This window comes from Haliotis cracherodii, unplaced genomic scaffold (assembly GCF_022045235.1).
Source record: "Haliotis cracherodii isolate W230 unplaced genomic scaffold, xgHalCrac1.p SCAF_18, whole genome shotgun sequence".
Lineage (NCBI taxonomy): Eukaryota > Metazoa > Mollusca > Gastropoda > Lepetellida > Haliotidae > Haliotis > Haliotis cracherodii.
Window position 1 is genome coordinate 26,379,328 of NW_027266273.1, and position 19,533 is coordinate 26,398,860.

At 41.9% G+C, this 19,533-nt stretch overlaps 3 protein-coding genes across 3 annotated transcripts; all 3 read left to right on the forward strand.

Moving 5' to 3' along the window:
- On the forward strand, window positions 1-8,525 carry LOC139465466 (uncharacterized). Its single transcript, XM_071247190.1, has 2 exons — window positions 1-138; window positions 7,520-8,525. The coding sequence occupies exons 1-2, from the start codon at window positions 102-104 to the stop codon at window positions 8,377-8,379; spliced, it is 897 nt and encodes a 298-aa protein (XP_071103291.1). The 5' UTR covers window positions 1-101; the 3' UTR covers window positions 8,380-8,525.
- A 427-nt stretch (window positions 8,526-8,952) lies between these two features.
- Window positions 8,953-11,065, forward strand: LOC139465623 (apolipoprotein L3-like). Its single transcript, XM_071247325.1, has 2 exons — window positions 8,953-9,034; window positions 10,083-11,065. Exons 1-2 carry the CDS (start codon window positions 8,953-8,955, stop codon window positions 11,063-11,065), a joined length of 1,065 nt encoding a protein of 354 aa, XP_071103426.1.
- A 1,763-nt stretch (window positions 11,066-12,828) lies between these two features.
- Window positions 12,829-14,460, forward strand: LOC139465467 (apolipoprotein L3-like). The gene is made up of 2 exons (XM_071247191.1): window positions 12,829-12,956; window positions 13,518-14,460. Exon 2 carries the CDS (start codon window positions 13,530-13,532, stop codon window positions 14,349-14,351), a length of 822 nt encoding a protein of 273 aa, XP_071103292.1. The 5' UTR covers window positions 12,829-12,956; window positions 13,518-13,529; the 3' UTR covers window positions 14,352-14,460.
- Window positions 14,461-19,533: the final 5,073 nt, after the last annotated feature.

Sequence of the window (19,533 nt, forward strand, 5' to 3'; positions counted from 1 at the left end):
GCTGCCACAGGATGAAGTCATTGTGATACAACAATAATATTCACGGAGTTAACGGCATCTGTGAAAATATATATAGCAGAGAGCAACCACAAGAGGCCGATATGGGGAACGGATCGGGCAAATCACATGGAGGTACAGGTAAATTACGTCAATTAAATTCAACTGCGAGTCAACTTGGCTTACTAAAAGGCTGCACAGAGTGACCTCAGTCTGTCACTATGCATTCGCCCAACGTCAGTACCCAACTGTCTTTGCGGACTACTATACTTCTATGTGTGTATACTTACTGAATATTTTTACTTATATTTTAAATATATATCCTTCGTGTATGTACATTTGACTTAACGAGTGCGATCCCTTCCTTATGTCAATAGCAGTAACATCGTCTCTCAATGACGTCCTGACTCACACACGATTTGCCCGTACATCGAAGACCCGTATACAGGCGATCACCTTGATGCCTGACGCTTGGACTCAATACATCTTAATATAATACTCAAATTAATATAAAAAAATTCCAATTATATTTACTGCATGTTATGAAAATAATTAAAAACAGAGTAATGTAAAACAATAAGGTGTCTCGTATTTGTTTTGTTCTGAAAACTAAAACCAACACAAATAAAATTGAATGACTTGCTGTATCCATAAATCGAATATTGATCAGTGGAACCATGAGGTTCAGATGCATTTATTGTGCGTGCGTGCGTGCGTGCGTGCGTGCGTGCGTGTGTGTTTGTGGCTGCTTGCACTAGTCCGAACTAAAGCCGATTTTATAGTGGCAGCCCACTGAGATACGTATACCATGCCGCAGTTTAACTTCAATTCCCCACTCAGACACAGTATACTGACTACGAGCCGATCGAACTCCCGAACTTCCGCTCTCCGGGCAGACGCTCTACCACTAGCGGTCGATATTTATAAGATTTAACGTTTACACCTTTCGTGTCATGGAGAGACCGGCCTTTTGATATTTTGGGGCGTGGGCTGGGTTTTGTCTGTGAGACAGGGTATCCGTTCAGTCAGCACATAAACACCTTCATGTTTGTAACACTATGAACACACTATCAGAGCACCCAGAATGCCAAGTGAACTATTTTTTTGGATAAAACCGGAGTTAAATTTTTTTGGTCAAATATTGGGAACGGATTATACATTACAGAACGCAACCAACACCACACCACAACACAACACCGCACAATACAACACAACACACACCAAACATCATCACAGCTCACACACACCCCCTCCCCCCCACCCCACCCCACCACACTCCACACCACACCACACCACCCCACACCACACCATACAATACCATTCAAACACCACACCACACCACAGCACAGCACACCACACCACCCCACACCACACCACACCACACCACACAAACAACACACAACGCCACACAACACACGCCACTGATTATTCTCTGACAACACACCCCCATTCAAACACCACACCACACCACACCACACCACACCACTCAAACAACACACAACGCCACACAACACACGCCACTGATTATTCTCTGACAACACACACCAAACATCATCACAGCTCACACCCCACACACCCCCTCCCCCCCACACACACCCCACCCCACCACACTCCACACCACACCACACCACACCACCCCACACCACACCATACAATACCATTCAAACACCACACCACACCACACAACACAACACACCACATCCAACCCCACCACACCCCACACCACACCACACCACACCGCACCACTCAAACAACACACAACGCCACACAACACACGCCACTGATTATTCTCTGACAACACACACCAAACATCATCACAGCTCACACCCCACACACACACACCCCACCCCACCCCACCCCACCACACTCCACACCACACCACACCACACCACATCACACCATACAATACCATTCAAACACCACACCACACCACACCACACCACACCACAACACAACACAACACAACACAACACAACACAACACACCCAACCCCACCACACCACACACCACACCACACCACACCACACCACTCAAACAACACACAACGCCACACAACACACGCCACTGATTATTCTCTGACGTTTAATATTAACAGAGGCCTCTGTTCAAATGTTCCATTCTGATTAATGCCAGGAAATGATAAGTTGTAAAAATATTATTTAGTATTCAGTTCAAATAGATTATTGGTTAAGAGTAAATTAGGGTGACCGCTTAAAGTGTTACTTCAACATAGACAGGCAAATGCCTCTCATGAACAAGTGTATACATGTGAAGTAGTGACTCAATACAGCCCATGCTTCACCAAGCTCATCACTGTCGAATAACCGTCAAACTAAAGCTAACATAGCTCCACATTGAAAACACAACTATGTTTATTTCCTAATTGACTTGTCGAGTATTGATGAATGAAGCTAATTGGAATTCAGTTAGTAGATGAATGTATTTCTTTTTAGAGATTTCAAACGAAGATTTGCTGCCTGTATGAATAATATGAAAAACATAAAACGTTAACCTCTGATCAAAGCGAAACTGATGAAAAATGTGGCATTGATACTTCGTACACTCAGTCGGTTGAATGGCTGGAATCAGGCGCTAACGACGATCGGTGTCGATCAGAAAATGTATATTCTTCAACCGTTTTTGTCAAGTTACCCAGGAACTGACCGCGGGTTATGATATATATTCACCCATCGCTTAAAGACATACAGGGGCGGTGGGATAGCCCAGTGGTTAAAGCGTTCGCTATCATGTCGAAGACCCGGGTTCGATTCCCCACATGGGAACCATGCATAAGGCCTCCGTCGTGATATTGCTGAATATTGCTAAAAGCGACGTTAACCTATACTCACTCGCGTAAGACACAAGTTTCGGCAAATGATTATTATTTATTTATTTTTTAAATACTCTCCCATCTACCACAAAGAATACCAACGGTCTGTCCCTTCAAATTGAGACAATGTCATTATTTAAATGTCCCACAGAGCTAAAATGAAATAGCCCTTGCAACCTATAGTTCTGCAACACAAATCGATACCATGACGTCAAAACATTCCACAGACAGGCGTTTCAAGCGTTAGACGTGATGTCACACTCCATGTTAGATTACTGCCGAATGTCAAGCTCTGTTGAGACAAATGATACTATATTCTCTCAATCGTTGCTCGTAGAGTTGTCTGTCTACACTACTTGCTTTATAATGGCTCGCAACACAATATTTAGCAAATTATTAAGTGAAAAAAAATATGATATATAGCCTCCCGATCGTGTTGGAAAGGAAATCCTGTAACATTTGATTTGTTTTGAATAATGACCTAGCGTAGTTTCCGTACTGACTTTAATTGGTCAGTCAAAGTTTTCAAAGGAAACAGCATTTGATCAGAGGTCATTCCAGAGGTTTCAAAGGTGACAAGCTCTAATTGAGAAAAAAAGACTGTTGTTGTTGTTGTTGCATTAAGTGTTTAAGAGGTCGCCTTCTGCCTAGGCAATTTCGGCTGACCTGTCCCTCTTTGGGACTCCTGTGTGTGAGAAGGGTTCACATATCTATTGTGAGTTCGGTGTTCACATAATTTCTGTTTTTGCATTGATATGATTTCTTTTTTCTTATATTGATATGATTTCATTTTTATCCTTGGCTGCTCTGTTTATATACGTTCGAGCAGCTGTCCATCTCTCAGAAATAGAGTTAGTTTGGCCTTCGCTATTGCATCTCTTGGCTTTAGGAGATCTATGACAGATAGCGGATCTAACTGCATTTCTTGTTTTAACCTAGCCCGGGCTGGGGCATGGTCTTGACATTCTAGTAACAAAAAAAGACTGGCGCGGACGCAAGTATTTATAGGAAAGTACACATTACTTAACAATGGGTGTTGTGAGAAGGTAGTGGACATAAGATTAGAACACAGCTTTGCACGTTCGGTTCACTTACTTCAGTCGAGTCGACCTTATGGTAGCTATGTGTTTTTGGTGTGGAGATATGTTACATTTAACATTTAAAAAATTACGCTTCGTTTTCGATTCAAACTGGAGCAGTCAAATCTACAAGCAATATAGTTCTAGAGATTGGGAGGGGGGGGGGGGGGGGGGGGGGGGGGGGCAGGATTCTGACCAGGGAGGGGGGAAGAACTGACCTACGATATTCCCAACCTTCCAAGGAGAAACACAGTCCAAGAGAAGGTTTATGCTGATACCCGGGGTCCCCGCGATTCACAAACAAGCTATGAAATACACAACGGATTCAGATACAGCTTCTTGATGAAATATAGAGTGAACTAATATCCTCGACGTTTATCACACAAACACATTTACACGTCATTTAATACTATGTTAATCTGATATGTCAACACAATTATATATCGCAAGTCTAAAAGTTCCACGCAGAGCGTGTGATGTTCCTTCTCGGACGGATGGGGTAATGACTGACTACGGTTGGCGTCACGAGTGCGTTAACGATTTTGCAATAGTGTTGAACGAGTTGCTTCCCTTGACGAGTTACAGAGTTTATCTGGGACGTTTTACCGACGATCTGTACCGTTGCTCAAGCATGAGATAGTGACTATCACAGGTCCTTCCGATAGCTGTGTGATATTAAAAACACCATAAACAGATTAAACAACAAATATATTTAGTAAGTGACCATAAATCAAAAGGACCCTTACACATTATATATTCTTGTTTTGAGGTAAAATAGGGTTTAAGACTTTTCACTTATATAGCGACATGCATGCACGCCTGTGTGTGCTTTTACTTGTTAGGGCTTATGCCATTTTTTTAATGTTAGCCCTGCGATACCATGACACAGGTTCACATGGGTACACCACTCAGACGTGGTATTCTGTCTCCGAGCCGACCAGTCTTTGTTGATGACCAGTAATTCATTCATCTAATCTTCACCGCCTGATTGCCTTATAAGCACAATGGAATCTGCTTCGTCAGATAGCCAAAAATGGTTATTCTCTGGCGTTGACGTGTTATACTTTATCTCCTTATGTGGTGCGTAATGCAGACTAAGAGAACATACTGGTTATTGATATACAAACATACCACAGTCACTTCATAAGGAGCCATGATGTATCCTTTTACCGCTGTTGGTTGCAGTCTGTTACCACTGGTACATTGTATTCACTTTAACATTGCATTATAGATCGTGTCCTTAAATAAATGATCACGTTGGCTTGTAAATATCAAAATAATGAACCATGACCAGTATTCCAGTTATATCACGACGTGTCAGCTTATTTGTGGAGGAGTGAGTGAGTGAGTTGGGTTAACGCCACTTTGACCCGTATTCCAGTTGCTCGTTCTGTCATGACTTTGAAGAATACTGGATTCTGATTTGTTAAAATGTGGTACATAATAGAAGTGAGAAAAAATATTCATGACAATATATTGTTAACAAAGTAACCTTGGTGTGACACCATCTCCGACAACCACAAGGGACACGGGTGACCCAGTCGTCTAAGGCGCCGTGATTCGCTGTGCAGAGCTGCGTCCTTTGGGCACGCCAGAAACCTATGATTGTGGGTTCGAATCCCGGTTCGCCCCGATTATGTTTCTAGGTTTTTAGCACCATACCCGTGCCTTAAGGCCAATACTCACTCACTCTTGCCTTCATGATAGAGTGGAATCAAACCTACCGCGTTTTGGTATTTGAGGTCGCCTTACTGTGATTCGATACCTGAACTTTTAAAGTAGGTTCATCCTAACTTTATCGGCCATCGTAAGATTAGTAAGGTAACATCGTCTCGTGCACCATATGAACTGTGAGCTGCATAGACATGTCCGTGTATTTCCATGCTGGTGAACACTACAGCATAACCCTTTGATGGGAGATATCAAATGTTGGTAATGACCTCAGATAATAATAATAATAAGTATTGACCATCTCGTGGAAGGTCAGGCCTATACGTACTTAAGGATGCAGATTAGGGACAAACTCCAAAATGCCCTTATCAAGGAAAAACGTCGGGCAGAGTACAAATGTAGACTAAAGAAAATCTGGAGTTCAGAGCTGTGCGCTTGCAATAAAGTTAAAGCCAAAACTACTTATACCGTACCCGTCCTTTCATATTATTTTGGTGTTGTTGGAACAAAAAAATCAGGGTATTGACACACTCACACGAAGAATCAGGCCAGACGATAGCTCTTATCTCAATCGCTTATATTTACCAATCAATATGGGAGGACGTGGTTTAATTAACATGGAGGCTCTTCATGATAGAATAATTGTTTTGTGAACTTTTCCACACATTTATTTGTCTGAAGATCCTCTTGGGAAGCATGTCAAGACTCATGATGAAAACAAGGCATTCCACAGTTTTCTAAAACGAGCCAAGGATGTGGGATATAATCTCAATGTTAGTGTTGATTTTGTTGATGGTTCTGTACTGCTGGACGGTACAGAAATGAGTGTCAACCAAGTGAAGTGCGATATCAAATTGGCCCAGAGAGAAGCTATCTAAACGACCACTGCATCGGGTTTATGTGCAGTGTGTTGAGAAGATCAGCATCCCTGCAGAGTCCTTTGCTTGGATGAAGTCGTCTTGCCTGAAATGTGAAGCAGAGGCTTTCTGTTTCCTGATCAGGACCAGTCGCTTCCCACTCGAAACCGTCAGTGTGTGATTTTGCATCAGAATGTAAATATGAAATGTAGATTATGTAATAAATTAAATGAGACTGTCCAGCACATTGTGAGTGGACGCCTAGCTTTGGCACAAACACAGTATCTTAAGCGACATGATGGAGTGGCTCGATCATTTTATTACCGCCTTCGACATGCTTGTGGTTTTGACACAGAGGTCCTGCCATGGTACGACCCAGGATATATGTAGAGGGCCTCATGGAAACTGATAAATACATATGTCTTTGGAATATGCCCGTATACAGCCTCAGGCATATCCAGGCCAACAAACCTGATCTTGTCCTTTTTGAAAAATCCAATAAAATTATTTATATCATAGAATTTCTGTCACCTTTTTACACTAATGTGATTGACAAGATTGAGGAAAAACATGGCAAATATGCGGATCCCGCTTTCAAAATGTCACACTTGCATCCCAAGTACCAAGTTGAGTGCATTTATAATTTATAGTCCATTCACCAAGTGGATGCTCAGTGAGCACTCGATTTTTATTCTCGGCTCCCTGGGGAGTATACAACGCAATCTGCCTCTAAAGTGCTAGATCTATTCATCTCTTGCTGGGGGCGGTCGGGTAGCCTAGTGGTTAAAGCGTTCGCTCGTCACGCCTAAGACCCGGGTTCGATTCCCGACATGGGTACAATGTGTGAAGCCCATTTCTGGTGTCCCCCGCCGTGATATTGCTGGAATATTGCTAAAAGCGGCGTAAAACCATACTCACTCACTCACTCATCTCTTACTGTTGTATCCTTCTATTCGTACAGGTATGTTTCCCGGTTTGTCATGGTGCAAATAACATGTCAGCCATCGGGATGACTGTAGTTGATGCTTTCATTTACTTATAATTAGTTTCGAGTAAATATGCCACAGTTTGTGTTGCTGTTGTAGGTCTACCATGCGACCGCCGTCTGTGCAAGCTCAACGCAACTGCAGACGAAGTTATGGCAAGGCAACGGATCTTAGCCAGGAAGCTGGTTGAGCTTGCTGATGACCTGGACAAGCAGCAGAGGAAACTCCGAAAGGCGAAGGTCGGTCTCTCTGCCTCCAGTGCCGTGGGAGCAGCATTGGCCGCAACAGGATTTGGGTTGTCATTTGTCACATTTGGGGCTTCGCTAGTCCTGACGTCCATCGGGACAGGCATCTCTCTGGCCAGTACCGTTGGAACCGCGGCCACCAAAATCGCGGACAAGATCATCAAGCGGAAAAAGGTCGAGGAAACTAACGCATGCGTAAAGGCCTACACACAAGCTGTGCAACAGTTCGCTCCAGTTCTCGAGTTCTTCTGTGAAGGTCTCTCTTCTCGTGATGACAAGGCAAGGTTGAGACAGATCCTCACAGACTCTAGAGTCACGTCAAGCAATATCGGAATCATCGACGTAAAGTCTCCAGACAAGCTATGTGCTGCGTGTGCCAAGGGGCACCAGATCATGGCTACCACGTTACGTGTCCAGGAGCTGATGGCGGAGATCGAAGAAGACGCCAGTCTGGAGACACCAGGCTTGAACGTCGCCAGCTGGACGGCAGGGGTTGTGTCCGACAAGTCGACGTTCGGGAAGGGGGCGTACAAGACGTTTAATGCTGGTGCCAAAGCTATCCATATCGGCGATGTGGCGCTGACAGGGGTTGGCATTATTCTTGACATCGGATCAATTATCTACAACAGTATCAAACTTCACAACAAGGAACCGTCCGAGGTAGCTCTGCTTATACGGGATTTGGCTCTTGCTTTAGATTCGAACCTGGGGTAAACGGCTTTGTAAACGAAAATATCCACAATGTTAAATTTGCCCGGTGAAATTGTGGTTACAGGGGACAATGCGCGGGATACTAAGCCCTCCTGGCGAGATTGATATAATTATTTGAACCCCACTTGTCTGCTTATTTCATTACACACATCGATCTAGCAATTAATGGTCACCCATTTTACGCAGTGTCAAAGTTTAACAAAGGACACGAACTCAAACGGATTAACATGGACACCAGGCCAGACATTATGTTTGTCGTTTAACAATGCTTTTTATGCGATGTTTGTATTATAGGATATCATTAAATGTAGAGCTGTTCATATTGGTTGAGTTATATGTTATATTTTATCATTTATTATAAATTATTTATTTATTTTCTTCAACATACCCCTTTACTTTTTTAAGCATGCCTTATTCGTGTTACAGTGAACAATTTAGTCGGGTCATCAGTTATCATCACGTTTGCATTTAGGTTATCGCTTCCTTGGTTTTATTGATTGGAAAGTTGATCTTACAAAGAGAATTTGCTTCAGCCTTACTCGGGAAAGGTAGCTTGCTAACAACCAGGAAACGCCCATGTCATGTGTTACCGGGGTGGACAGCAACAAACATATTGATAACAGGCAGGGAGTTGGCTGGGAACACAGCGATTCATCTCGTAAGTAGTCACTTGTGAAAAAGTTTGTGCACACCTTTACACTGGTTTTAGTTTGCAATGAATGTATTCCCAAACAGACATACATTACATACTGACATTTGAATTATACACATTCTGGTTTGATTACATAGCTTCCATGCACGTCAACATTCTGAGACACACCAACATGAAGACACCCCTGCTTATATAAATCACATGTTTGCACCACATATGGTCTAAAGTGTCATATAGTGTATCAAATGGGACATTAAAAGCACGAGTCCTGTGTTATTTGCGGTTTGAAAATGTTGGTTGAAAGCGTGTATTGGGTAATGTAGAGTTGGGAAGGCTAGTTTAGTGTGCTTCTGTTGGGTATGCTTGTGCTGGGGATATAGGTTGAAATATTTCACAAAGAGAGGTAAACGTGTGTAAGAATATATGGGGGAATGACATGAACACAGTGTGGCCCTGACTCGAGTTTCTCGGGGCCTTGTCTGGAACACGTTCACCATACATGGCTTGCCCAGGCCACGCGTCGTGTTTGTTTACTTTAGGGCGTGATGTCAGCCCATACTTGAAACCCTTCCTCGGTGTCACAAGCTATATAAACACACACGGGGAAGTTAGTTTGAACCTACAACCCAGGACCATACTCCTTATATTAACTAGATGTGTTCATAGAATTGAAAGAACATTATAAGGAAAGATATTTGAACAAATACACAGTCTTCACTGACTTTACTGCAGTGGATTGTTTTAAAATTTGTAAATTAAAACATACTAAAAGTATATATATACTTGTGTATACACGTGTACTGAGTGAGTGAGTTTGGTTTTACGCCGCTTTAAGCAATATTCCAGCAATATCACGGCGGGGGACACCAGAAATGGGCTTCACACATTGTACCCATGTCGGGAATCGAACCCGGATTACGGCTTGACGACCGAACGCTTTAACCACTAGGCTACACGACCGTCCCCGTACATGTAGTATTCTTTGAAATACGGTTACATCACATGAATATATTAACAAGCCGAGTGACAAAGACGTGTGTCATTTCGTTGTCAGGCACAATGGCAAGCAAGCATGAGAAGTTGCAGAGGTTGTCAGATGCGTCTGATAACTGTTTGGAGAAGCTGGACGTAGTCGTGGGGAAGCTGTATGCCCTAGCGGACGAACTGGATGTACAGCAGAAGAAGATGGACATCGCAAAGATTAGTTTCGCAAGCTCTGGATTAGTTGGAGGGGGTCTCGCCATTGCAGGTTTCGGTCTATCCTTTGTCACATTTGGAGCGTCTCTGATCCTAACGGCTGTGGGAACAGGCATCGCCGTGGCTAGCGGTGCTGGGGGAATCGCTACAACAATTGCTGAGAAAATCGTTAAAAGTAACAGAGTCAAAGAAGCTAAGGAAGCGGTGCGAGATTATTCCTCTGCCCTAGCAGACTTTGTGCTCGTTCTGGAAGTATTCAGTGACGCCTTGACACACGAAGAACAGACCCGGATGCTTGATATCCTGCAGTCATCCTCTAGTGATGGAGCTTCATCTGAGGATCTGTTCAGTGACGTGCAGGATAATTCCATGGCCATTGGTGCCTATATGAAAGCTCACAAAATTCTTAGAGCGGCCAAAATTGTTGATGCCACAGTTGGTGCTATAGAGATTGGGGCTAAAACAGGCCTCCACGCCAGTGCCAAGGCTGGCCAGGCGGCTGCTGATATCGGCGGAGAGGTGTTCACAGCTGGAAAGGAGGCATTCAGAGCTCTGGGCACTGCCGCGAAAGTCATCAAGGTGGGAGGGGTAGTCTTGTCAGGAGTTGGTGTCATCGTTGACGTCGGTGCTATTATATACTACGGCATCAAAATACGTAAACGCAAGCCATCCGAGATTGCACAAATGATTCGCAAAGTTGCCAGATCCTTGGAAGACAAGGATGAAGCACTGGAGCAAGAGGTCGCGTTGGAGAAAGATGAGGAGCATCTGTCCAGGGAGATGGAGATCAAGATGGGCCTTGATCATGAAGGGCATGACGAGGTGAAGGTCGTGGAATAATGTCACTGAGCTGTATACTCAATGGTTTAGTGAAAGAACGTTGTGATTATTGTAGATAGTGAACATCAAATATCAAACCGAGTATGATTTGCATCATCTATTGCACAAGTATAATACATTCCTTATTTTTCACAAAGTGTGCTGAAACAGGAGCTCTTTGTACTTGCTTCTTGTCTAACACCCACAACCAACTATGAGGCGCGTCAATGATGTAGTATTGGTGTTCGGTATAAACTCAGATTCAGAGTACAAAAGGTACTTTTCAAAACTATTCACATCCTTAAAGTATTTGTAGTAAAATCCTTTAGAGCTTGTTGCGGCAAGTTTGATATAATTGATTGTTCATTGTTCTCTCAACAGCTGCCACAATCCAGTCTCTATTAAAATATCGGGGTGAATGAAATACGGCAGCTTGACCACATGAGTTCAATATATCTTCAACACAGCTAAGCCATTAATATATCAGCTTTCACAAGATTAAATACAACTTGTGATAGCTTAGGGGTTTACTTGGCTTATGTTATTTATGCCAAAAGTTGGCTTTTACTAATTTGAATTGAATGGGACCCGTCCAAGTTGACTTTTTCTACAAACATTCGGGTTGATGTCCTCAAACCAGTTGAACTTTTTACAACTTGTAAATGGATTCTGTCAATAACTTCAGCTCTTTCATATCCCTAGACTTGGGATCCATACAGTAGTATGGGAGTCACCATAACGTCGAATGCTTTAAATGAACAGTCAAAGGATAGATAGGACAATTGATTGTTTTGTGAGTAAACGAAACATTGTGCATTAGTTCCAACCTGGAACACACTGACAATGAGTCTACATAGCTGTTTCATAACGGCTTGCACCAATGCATAAACAGTTTGAGCAAAAAGTACCTTGACAGTTCTTTTATACAACTTTCATGAAATGTTTTCATTCAATGCTTAATTAATTGCACTTAAAAGTAGTTTTAACAATATCTATTCGTGCTTCCATAAAGACGTCGTAACTATTAGTGCAGTCATTATGCAAAAAGGTTTAGTGTTAAAAAACATTCATGCATTATCCACAAACGTTTAACATTGACTAGTTTTATCAATGTGAAATATGATTTAAGAATGATAATATACTATGACTGATCTCTTGGTATTCTCTCAACATTGTGATATGTTTACCGCTATTGTATATCAGCTTTATCCATTACTTTTACAATTACCTAATCATAGGGATGATGTATGTCATTCACATCTATGTATCACTTCCTTTTTGCAAAAAGGTTTCCGATTAAATTTAAAGTAAATCTTTTTTATATGTTCCTCTTTGTACTGTCCTTCGATGAGATTTGTTTCAAACAATATCGACAATATAGATGTTGATATGTTCAAATTACAACATGGCTTAACTATTGCCAGCCTCAGTCAGTTAGCCATACACACACACGCACAAACACGCACAGACACAGACACACACAGACACACACGCACGCACGCACGCACAGACACACACACACATACATACATACATACACACACACACACACACACACACACACACACTTCGGAAATGTTTGATACTCGTCCTTGTAACAGGCATCTAAAACATGAAACATGTGTTTGTATTAAGACTGAGATAGATAAACTATTGTGTGACTAGAGGATTAATATGACCACAGTTCACACAGTCCGAAAGAGATTGGTGTGTACGAATTGTTATCCCTGCTATGACAACCGGCGTCACCGAGATATCCTGCGTGTACACACCAAGTGGGAAGTCGATCAGACACCGGTGCATTAGCGGGAGGCGGCTGATCATACAACAAGGTGAATAGGACATACGTCGTACTCAGAGGGGATATCTCCACCTTCAACTGCATACATTCAAACCAAGTATACAACGACAGGTATGTATACATTTGCTAATTGTCTTATTTCTAACAATAACTTCCGGGCAAAAGAAAGCATACGCTTGACAATTCACATTTCATTTTGCTCATAACTATGTACTGAAAATATGGGACCCATGCTACTTGAGACTTCATGTACACGTCACGTGACGTGAGCTACTCATTGATATCATGCATGTAATATGGCCTAGGATAATATCCGTATGAAATACATCATCAAACAATCATTTCTTGTTTGTTTCATTTTAGCCACAAAACATGGGCTGGGTGTACACCTTCTTTTGCCCGCCATTGTATTTATGTAACTGTTAATAAAAACACATATTTCTATACGTGTCTGCTCTTTAGTTTATATGTACAATTATCATCATTATGATTGTAGTGTGATAGCATTAAGTTAAACTGAACGAAAATATATATTATTTGATATAAGGCGAGTCGATTCATGTCAAATATTCCCTTGACAAAGGCTTATCGACAGATATCTATGTATCTTGGCAGTCCAACATTGCATTCAATACTAACGCGATATGTAATCTGCTGCTGTCCCACATACAGGTTACAGGGAACATGTCGGCCGCAGATAGTAAGCTTGAGGAGCTTTCTGGGAAGACTGCCGAGTGCGTCGCCCGTCACGACGACGTGGTAAAGCAGTTGCTGGAACTGGCAGACGAGCTGGACAAGGAGGAGCGGGAGGTTGACATCGCCAAGATTGGCTTTGCCAGCACAGGGGCTGTGGGTGGAGGCCTGGCGTTACTTGGGTTCGGCCTGTCCTTCGTTACCTTTGGGGCATCCCTTATCCTGACAGCAGTAGGGGCGGGTATATCCGCCGTCAGCGGAGTTGGGGGACTGGCAACAAGTATCACTGAGAAGATCATGAGCAGCAAGAAGCTTAAGGAGGCCAAGGCAGCGGTCCAGGCGTATTCAGATTCAATCAAATCGTTTTCACATGTTTTGGAATCGTTCTGTGAAATGCTTCCTGGTGAGGACCAAGACAAGATGTGGAAGTCTTTGAAAGAAAACATTGAAATGGAAATGAAGATAAGCAGTGTTATTTCAGACAGTCGCAAACTTGTAGACACTATAGTCAATATCAAGAAGCTGATGACAGCGGCTGACAATGTCAAGGGAGTCGTGGAGGGGATACAAGGGGAGGGAACCGCTGCAGCTAAGGCCATGGGCGTAGGGGGAGATCTGGCTAAAGAAGGCGACGAAGCTTTTAAAGCTTTGAGTACTGGGGCTAAAGCTGTGCAAATAGGGGGCATGGTCCTTGCGGGGGTAGGCGTGGTCATTGATATTGGTTCTATCATATACTATGGTATCAAAGTTCACAACAGAAAACCCTCCGACGTGGCTGAAGTCATACGAAAACTGGCGAAATCTATGAACTAGCATGTGTGCAATGTTGACTGACAATACCGAGCCATTACCGTAGTTACACCAATATTATACTTGTGTTGAACACGAACGGCTTTGTACATTGCAGTTGTTTAGAATATCATACCTGTAATAAACATGTATTGGAATTCATATTCAGTGTTCGAATTTCGCATCTGATTATCTCAAGAGACTAAGACATCCCCGTCGAATATGGACAAACGAACACAGGCGTCCAACATGTACCATGTCTATAAATACGTGGCATTAACTTCTTGTACGAAGTAATCATATCAGTGGCAAATCGGACATGTTGTTTTCGGCATTTATCACATAAAACACACTTAGTTAAAAGTCTGTCGACTAGTGACAGATATCGATCACACACACTACAATGCTGACTTAAGGACATGTGCGGAATGACGTACAATCAAACAACAAATGTAACTTATATTTCAGAGGGATCAAACTTGCAACATTTGTACGCTGATAAATCACAATGATTTTAAGGCATTATTTTTCAAGTTTCTTAACACCTCGAACGCCAGCAATATATATATTACGTCTGTTTCCTAAGATTCATGGAAAGTATCTTGGAAACAAACACTTCTCGATAGATGTTGTTTTAAATTTTGCTTTCGTTTTATGGGTTAAAAAACACACGCATCGGGTTTGTTTGAGAACACTCCGGGACGGAAAATACCTTCGGGCCTTCGACCCCACGTCGCAACAACCCAAGATATCCCATCCCACATCACTAACTCACCCACACCCACACCCACACCCACACCCACAACCACACCCACACCCACACCAACACCAACACCAACACCAACACATACACCAACACCCATCGTGTTTACATTCTCAAACAAACCCTCCCTGTCGTGTATTATTCTTAACACCACTACCACTACTACACCATCACTACACATCGAGTTTTGCACGTATCACGCACTTTTATGTGACCCGATAAAACGCAAAGAACAATGAAGAGCGAAGCGTGGTTTATTTCACGACAAAACATTGTTCTATCAAACGTCATTTCTGGAGATTCAAACATGCGCTTCCACGACTTGCTGACGTCATAAATTGGACGACGTTATGTTTTAAAGGAATGTGTCTAGTGAGTTGTTCCCCATAAATGTAGCTGTGCAACGCAGATAAACAACACAGCAACACAGTCGCCGAACGATTGCATCCAGATGTGGGAGAGATATGAAAATCGATATTGGGAGAAAAGGTACAGATAATCGACGTGAGGATTGTGAGAATATGCGGCAAATACCACACTTAATCCACCTAATCATAAAATTGACTTGTCCAACATTATAGAGGTCGGATTCTATTCAGGGATTCATTAAACATTAAAATACGGGTAACTATTTTTATAAAGTTCTTGACATCCTTATAGGGGCCGTTCATAATGCTGATATTATAACACTGCAAACACGAAAACGTCGTTTTTTCCGTATATGGTCATTGGACGGAAAAACGACGTTATTTGGACGCTTTCAAACCATCGTTTTTGCATCCAAATAACGTCGTTATTTGACATCGGAATTTACTGGGAGAGAACGATATCATCAAGCTCCTCCCTTTCTTGATTGACATTGTCAATCAAGCAACAGCATCTACCGGTATTCCTACTTCTCATATTTCATTGGTCAGTTTTCGCGTGTTAGATTACAGGCCCGAGTTTGACGCTGTACTCGAAGCGCTTAGCGGAAGTACTGAAATCAATCGTTCTGCGCATGCGGATTGCTTAATGCCTTGTCCAAATTTTCCGCTCTGTGCATGCGCGATTTCGCGTATCGTTTCCACTATGCCACCACTATTTGACAATGATTCATAAACACAGTCTCGTGATAAGTTCGGAATCGTACATTGTCGCTATAATGTATGGCACGTACTTGATCGGCACGCGTTTGTCATTAACTAATACAGTGATAACGGTAATAATTTTAGTCAAAATAATTAGGAAAGCGCAAGGCTGAGGAACGTCTGAGTATAGGAAAAGGATTTATACTTTCGAAAGTTAATAGTTTTAAGGTTCGTCCGCCTAATTGACGGGATTCCACTTTTTCATTTGTACATGACACTTAAGCAGTATCCTGTTACTGTAAACAGATTACTCTCAAATTCCAAACTGGTGATGTCTATTCAGACTAATGCTTAGTCTCTAAAACTGTATAGTTTTGAAAGAAACAAGTAACTCCATTTAAATTGAAGAGGAGCCCCAGTTATATGGAAGATTCCGAGATGAACCTATTTTTTGGATATCTAAGCTGCCACCCAAACCGATCCAAACGGGACCCGAAAGCTTATTGTATGCCATATAGTCACATGAGAAGTGCACCAGAATTGTACCTTGTATTCCGGACGATTGTGTTCTTTCATTTACTTTTAAGTCAGGAAAAAAGACTTTAAAAGGAGAGTTGTTGAATTTTATTATTAGATGTTGTCTATACACTAATCTGGACGTACTACTCATTGTTCTATTTATGTCATCCTATATATATATCAGATATACATTAACGCATGTTACCGTTCTAAAGTCATACTGTCATATATAGAGGTTATCACGCGAGTGTGTTTGGGGATGGTAAATATCCTGCATTGGGAATAAACATTGTATTTAGCGAGCCTTGGCGAGCTAAATACATAGTGTTTATTCCTAATACAGGATATTTACCATCCCCAAACACACAAGCGTGATAACCTCTTTATCATATAATGTCATTCTTTAATTCTGTGCTTCAAAATCGCTTTCCCTCTCTCACAAACATTACCGAAACATTGCGAGTTTTCCTGGAATGCGCGCATTAATATTTATTACGTCAGAGGGAAAGTGATGTGTCAGTCGGACAGTGACAGTAGCCAATATAGTTCCAACTGAAATCTATTTCTTATGCAGTGGCGAAGCAACATATACGCAAAACAACAATTGTTTTTAATTGCCTTTCGCGGCAATCCATCGGTCTGTCCACTAGAGTAACTGCCCTTTGTCAAAGGGAAGCTACTCTAACCCTAGTCTATGAGACGTCACGGCCACGGTCAGACGTTGTTGACAGTCGGTCTGTCCTGTCATGTAACGTTAAGAAGTGTAGTCAGATGTACACACAGCGCCAAATCGAAACAAGGTAACAATTCAAACATATTTCGGCCAAATCCAACATTTTTAATTTGTGGATTAGGTTTCAAGCCGCGGAGGTCTACAAGCACAGATATGGCAACTGATCCCGCTTGGCTAGGCCTCGTGCACTCGCTAAATTGTGTCGAAATTTATATCGCCAAAGTTGCCAAAACTTATAAAATGCCTTTGCTACGTCACAGTTAGACACTGATTTTCAGTATATTAGACTGTTCTTTTGATAATGATAGCAATTATCTCTGTAGTTAATCCAGATTCCAGATGGTTAATTCTGACTCGATCGCCGAATGACGAGGGCGACGCCATGTTTGTTTATAAACAGTGAAAGTAGTCCCTACTTGACCTTTGATATTTGCATCTCTATCCGCATATGACCCCAACGGATATCGTTTTTATCTGTTGGCTTTATCCTGTCGAGAAACCTACCCATTATATGATAAAACATTATATTGGTCATAGTATCAAAGTTTAATCAACAATATCAAGTGCAGCAATTTAAACTACTGAAACACCCAAACACAAGTCTGTTAGCAAGCGCTAGTGCAGACGTGATGCATCGTAAAAACTGTACCGTGATGTCTTCAGAAATACAATTTCTTGCAACATTTATACGACGAGATAGAACCGGTGGAACGTAGACAATATCGCTAATACAGATATCACGTATTTGAATGTTGATACTAAAGACAAACACTCATTATTTTTGCAGTGACGATATAACACTTATACATGTTTATTGGTGAATTTCATCATTTTTCATATTCACATTCATATTCATTTTAATAACTTTGTTTTCACATATACAAGTAGCAATACCCAACTAGCCTGTCATACATACTTATGGGGCAGTTTTCAATCTTGTACTGATCATGACTTACTCTGGTTTTCCTGAGCGAAGCTTATTGGCTTGGGTGTTATACCCCTTTTTTTCTGGTAATCCTATTATTACTTCATTTTTATCTAATGACACCGTGGTCTCACACACACATACACACACACACACACAACGGACCTAAATAACCTGGACAGGAAATACTGCTGATAGCCTCTGGTCAACAGCGGTGCGCTACCACAGAATGTTCGTCCAACTCTGAGGTGGCATTTTCAGTAGCTTTAAACGCACTGAAATGTTTTCGCCTTGCATCCAAGATGGTGGACAAGTGAAATCGTATGATATTTGGCTATTTTAGGTCACTATCTCTTTTTGGATTACCCAATAAAGTCAAGTCATAGTTACACGGTTGTGAAGAAGCTTACAACTTTATAACACTTATTCATCTCCATCTCCAATAGAGCTACTCGCACTCACATAAAGTTGTAGTTATTATGTCAATGTTTTATTTCTTTAAAAACATGTTACCTGTTCATCAATAACAATTAAGATGAACATTCAATTTCCGAAACAATAAATGAATAAGTGTGTTTTACGCCACAACCAGTCAAAGACCAAAGTTGTCCGGTTTGATGACACACAATCTACCAGGAACTACATTATGTTCACCCGATCCCCATTTAAGACTCCTCTGTGTGGATATTCCTGCCGAAAAGCCCCCATGTACCTGGGGATCTCATTGATACATTCATGCGCGGCATTCTCTACCTTATAGATCATAGTTAACATGCTTATCCAACTCGAACTACCATCCCGCTCAAGATGTTTGTTTCATGTAATATCTAACAGACCCACACACACACACACACACACACACACACACACACACACACACACACACACACACACACACACACACTCACACTCACACACGTGCATGCACATCGCTATTCTGCACAGATGCGACGTTAAACCCCATTTCACCTCACCTCACTGACGGCGCAATTTGTAATTGCGACCACCATGTTCCAATCGTCTCAGTGATCGAACGATTGGGAAGTAGTTGTAACTTGTGTAAACTGCCGGGCAAAAGTAAGTATACACCCATGTTTGATGGTGGCTAAAAATGATGGAGATATATTTGCTTCGGGTATCTTAGGCGATACTACATGTACATGCATCATATAAATGAGTATCTCACAACAGGAACA

Bases quoted from the DNA above. Each gene is read 5' to 3' on its own strand.
- LOC139465466 (XM_071247190.1), top strand. From the start codon at position 102: ATGGGGAACGGATCGGGCAAATCACATGGAGGTACAG. The intron at 139-7,519 runs GTAAATTACGTC...TTGCTGTTGTAG, and splicing joins CAAATCACATGGAGGTACAG to GTCTACCATGCGACCGCCGT.
- LOC139465623 (XM_071247325.1), top strand. From the start codon at position 8,953: ATGTCATGTGTTACCGGGGTGGACAGCAACAAACATATTGATAACAGG. The intron at 9,035-10,082 runs GTAAGTAGTCAC...TTTCGTTGTCAG, and splicing joins GGAACACAGCGATTCATCTC to GCACAATGGCAAGCAAGCAT.
- LOC139465467 (XM_071247191.1), top strand. From the start codon at position 13,530: ATGTCGGCCGCAGATAGTAAGCTTGAGGAGCTTTCTGGGAAGACTGCC.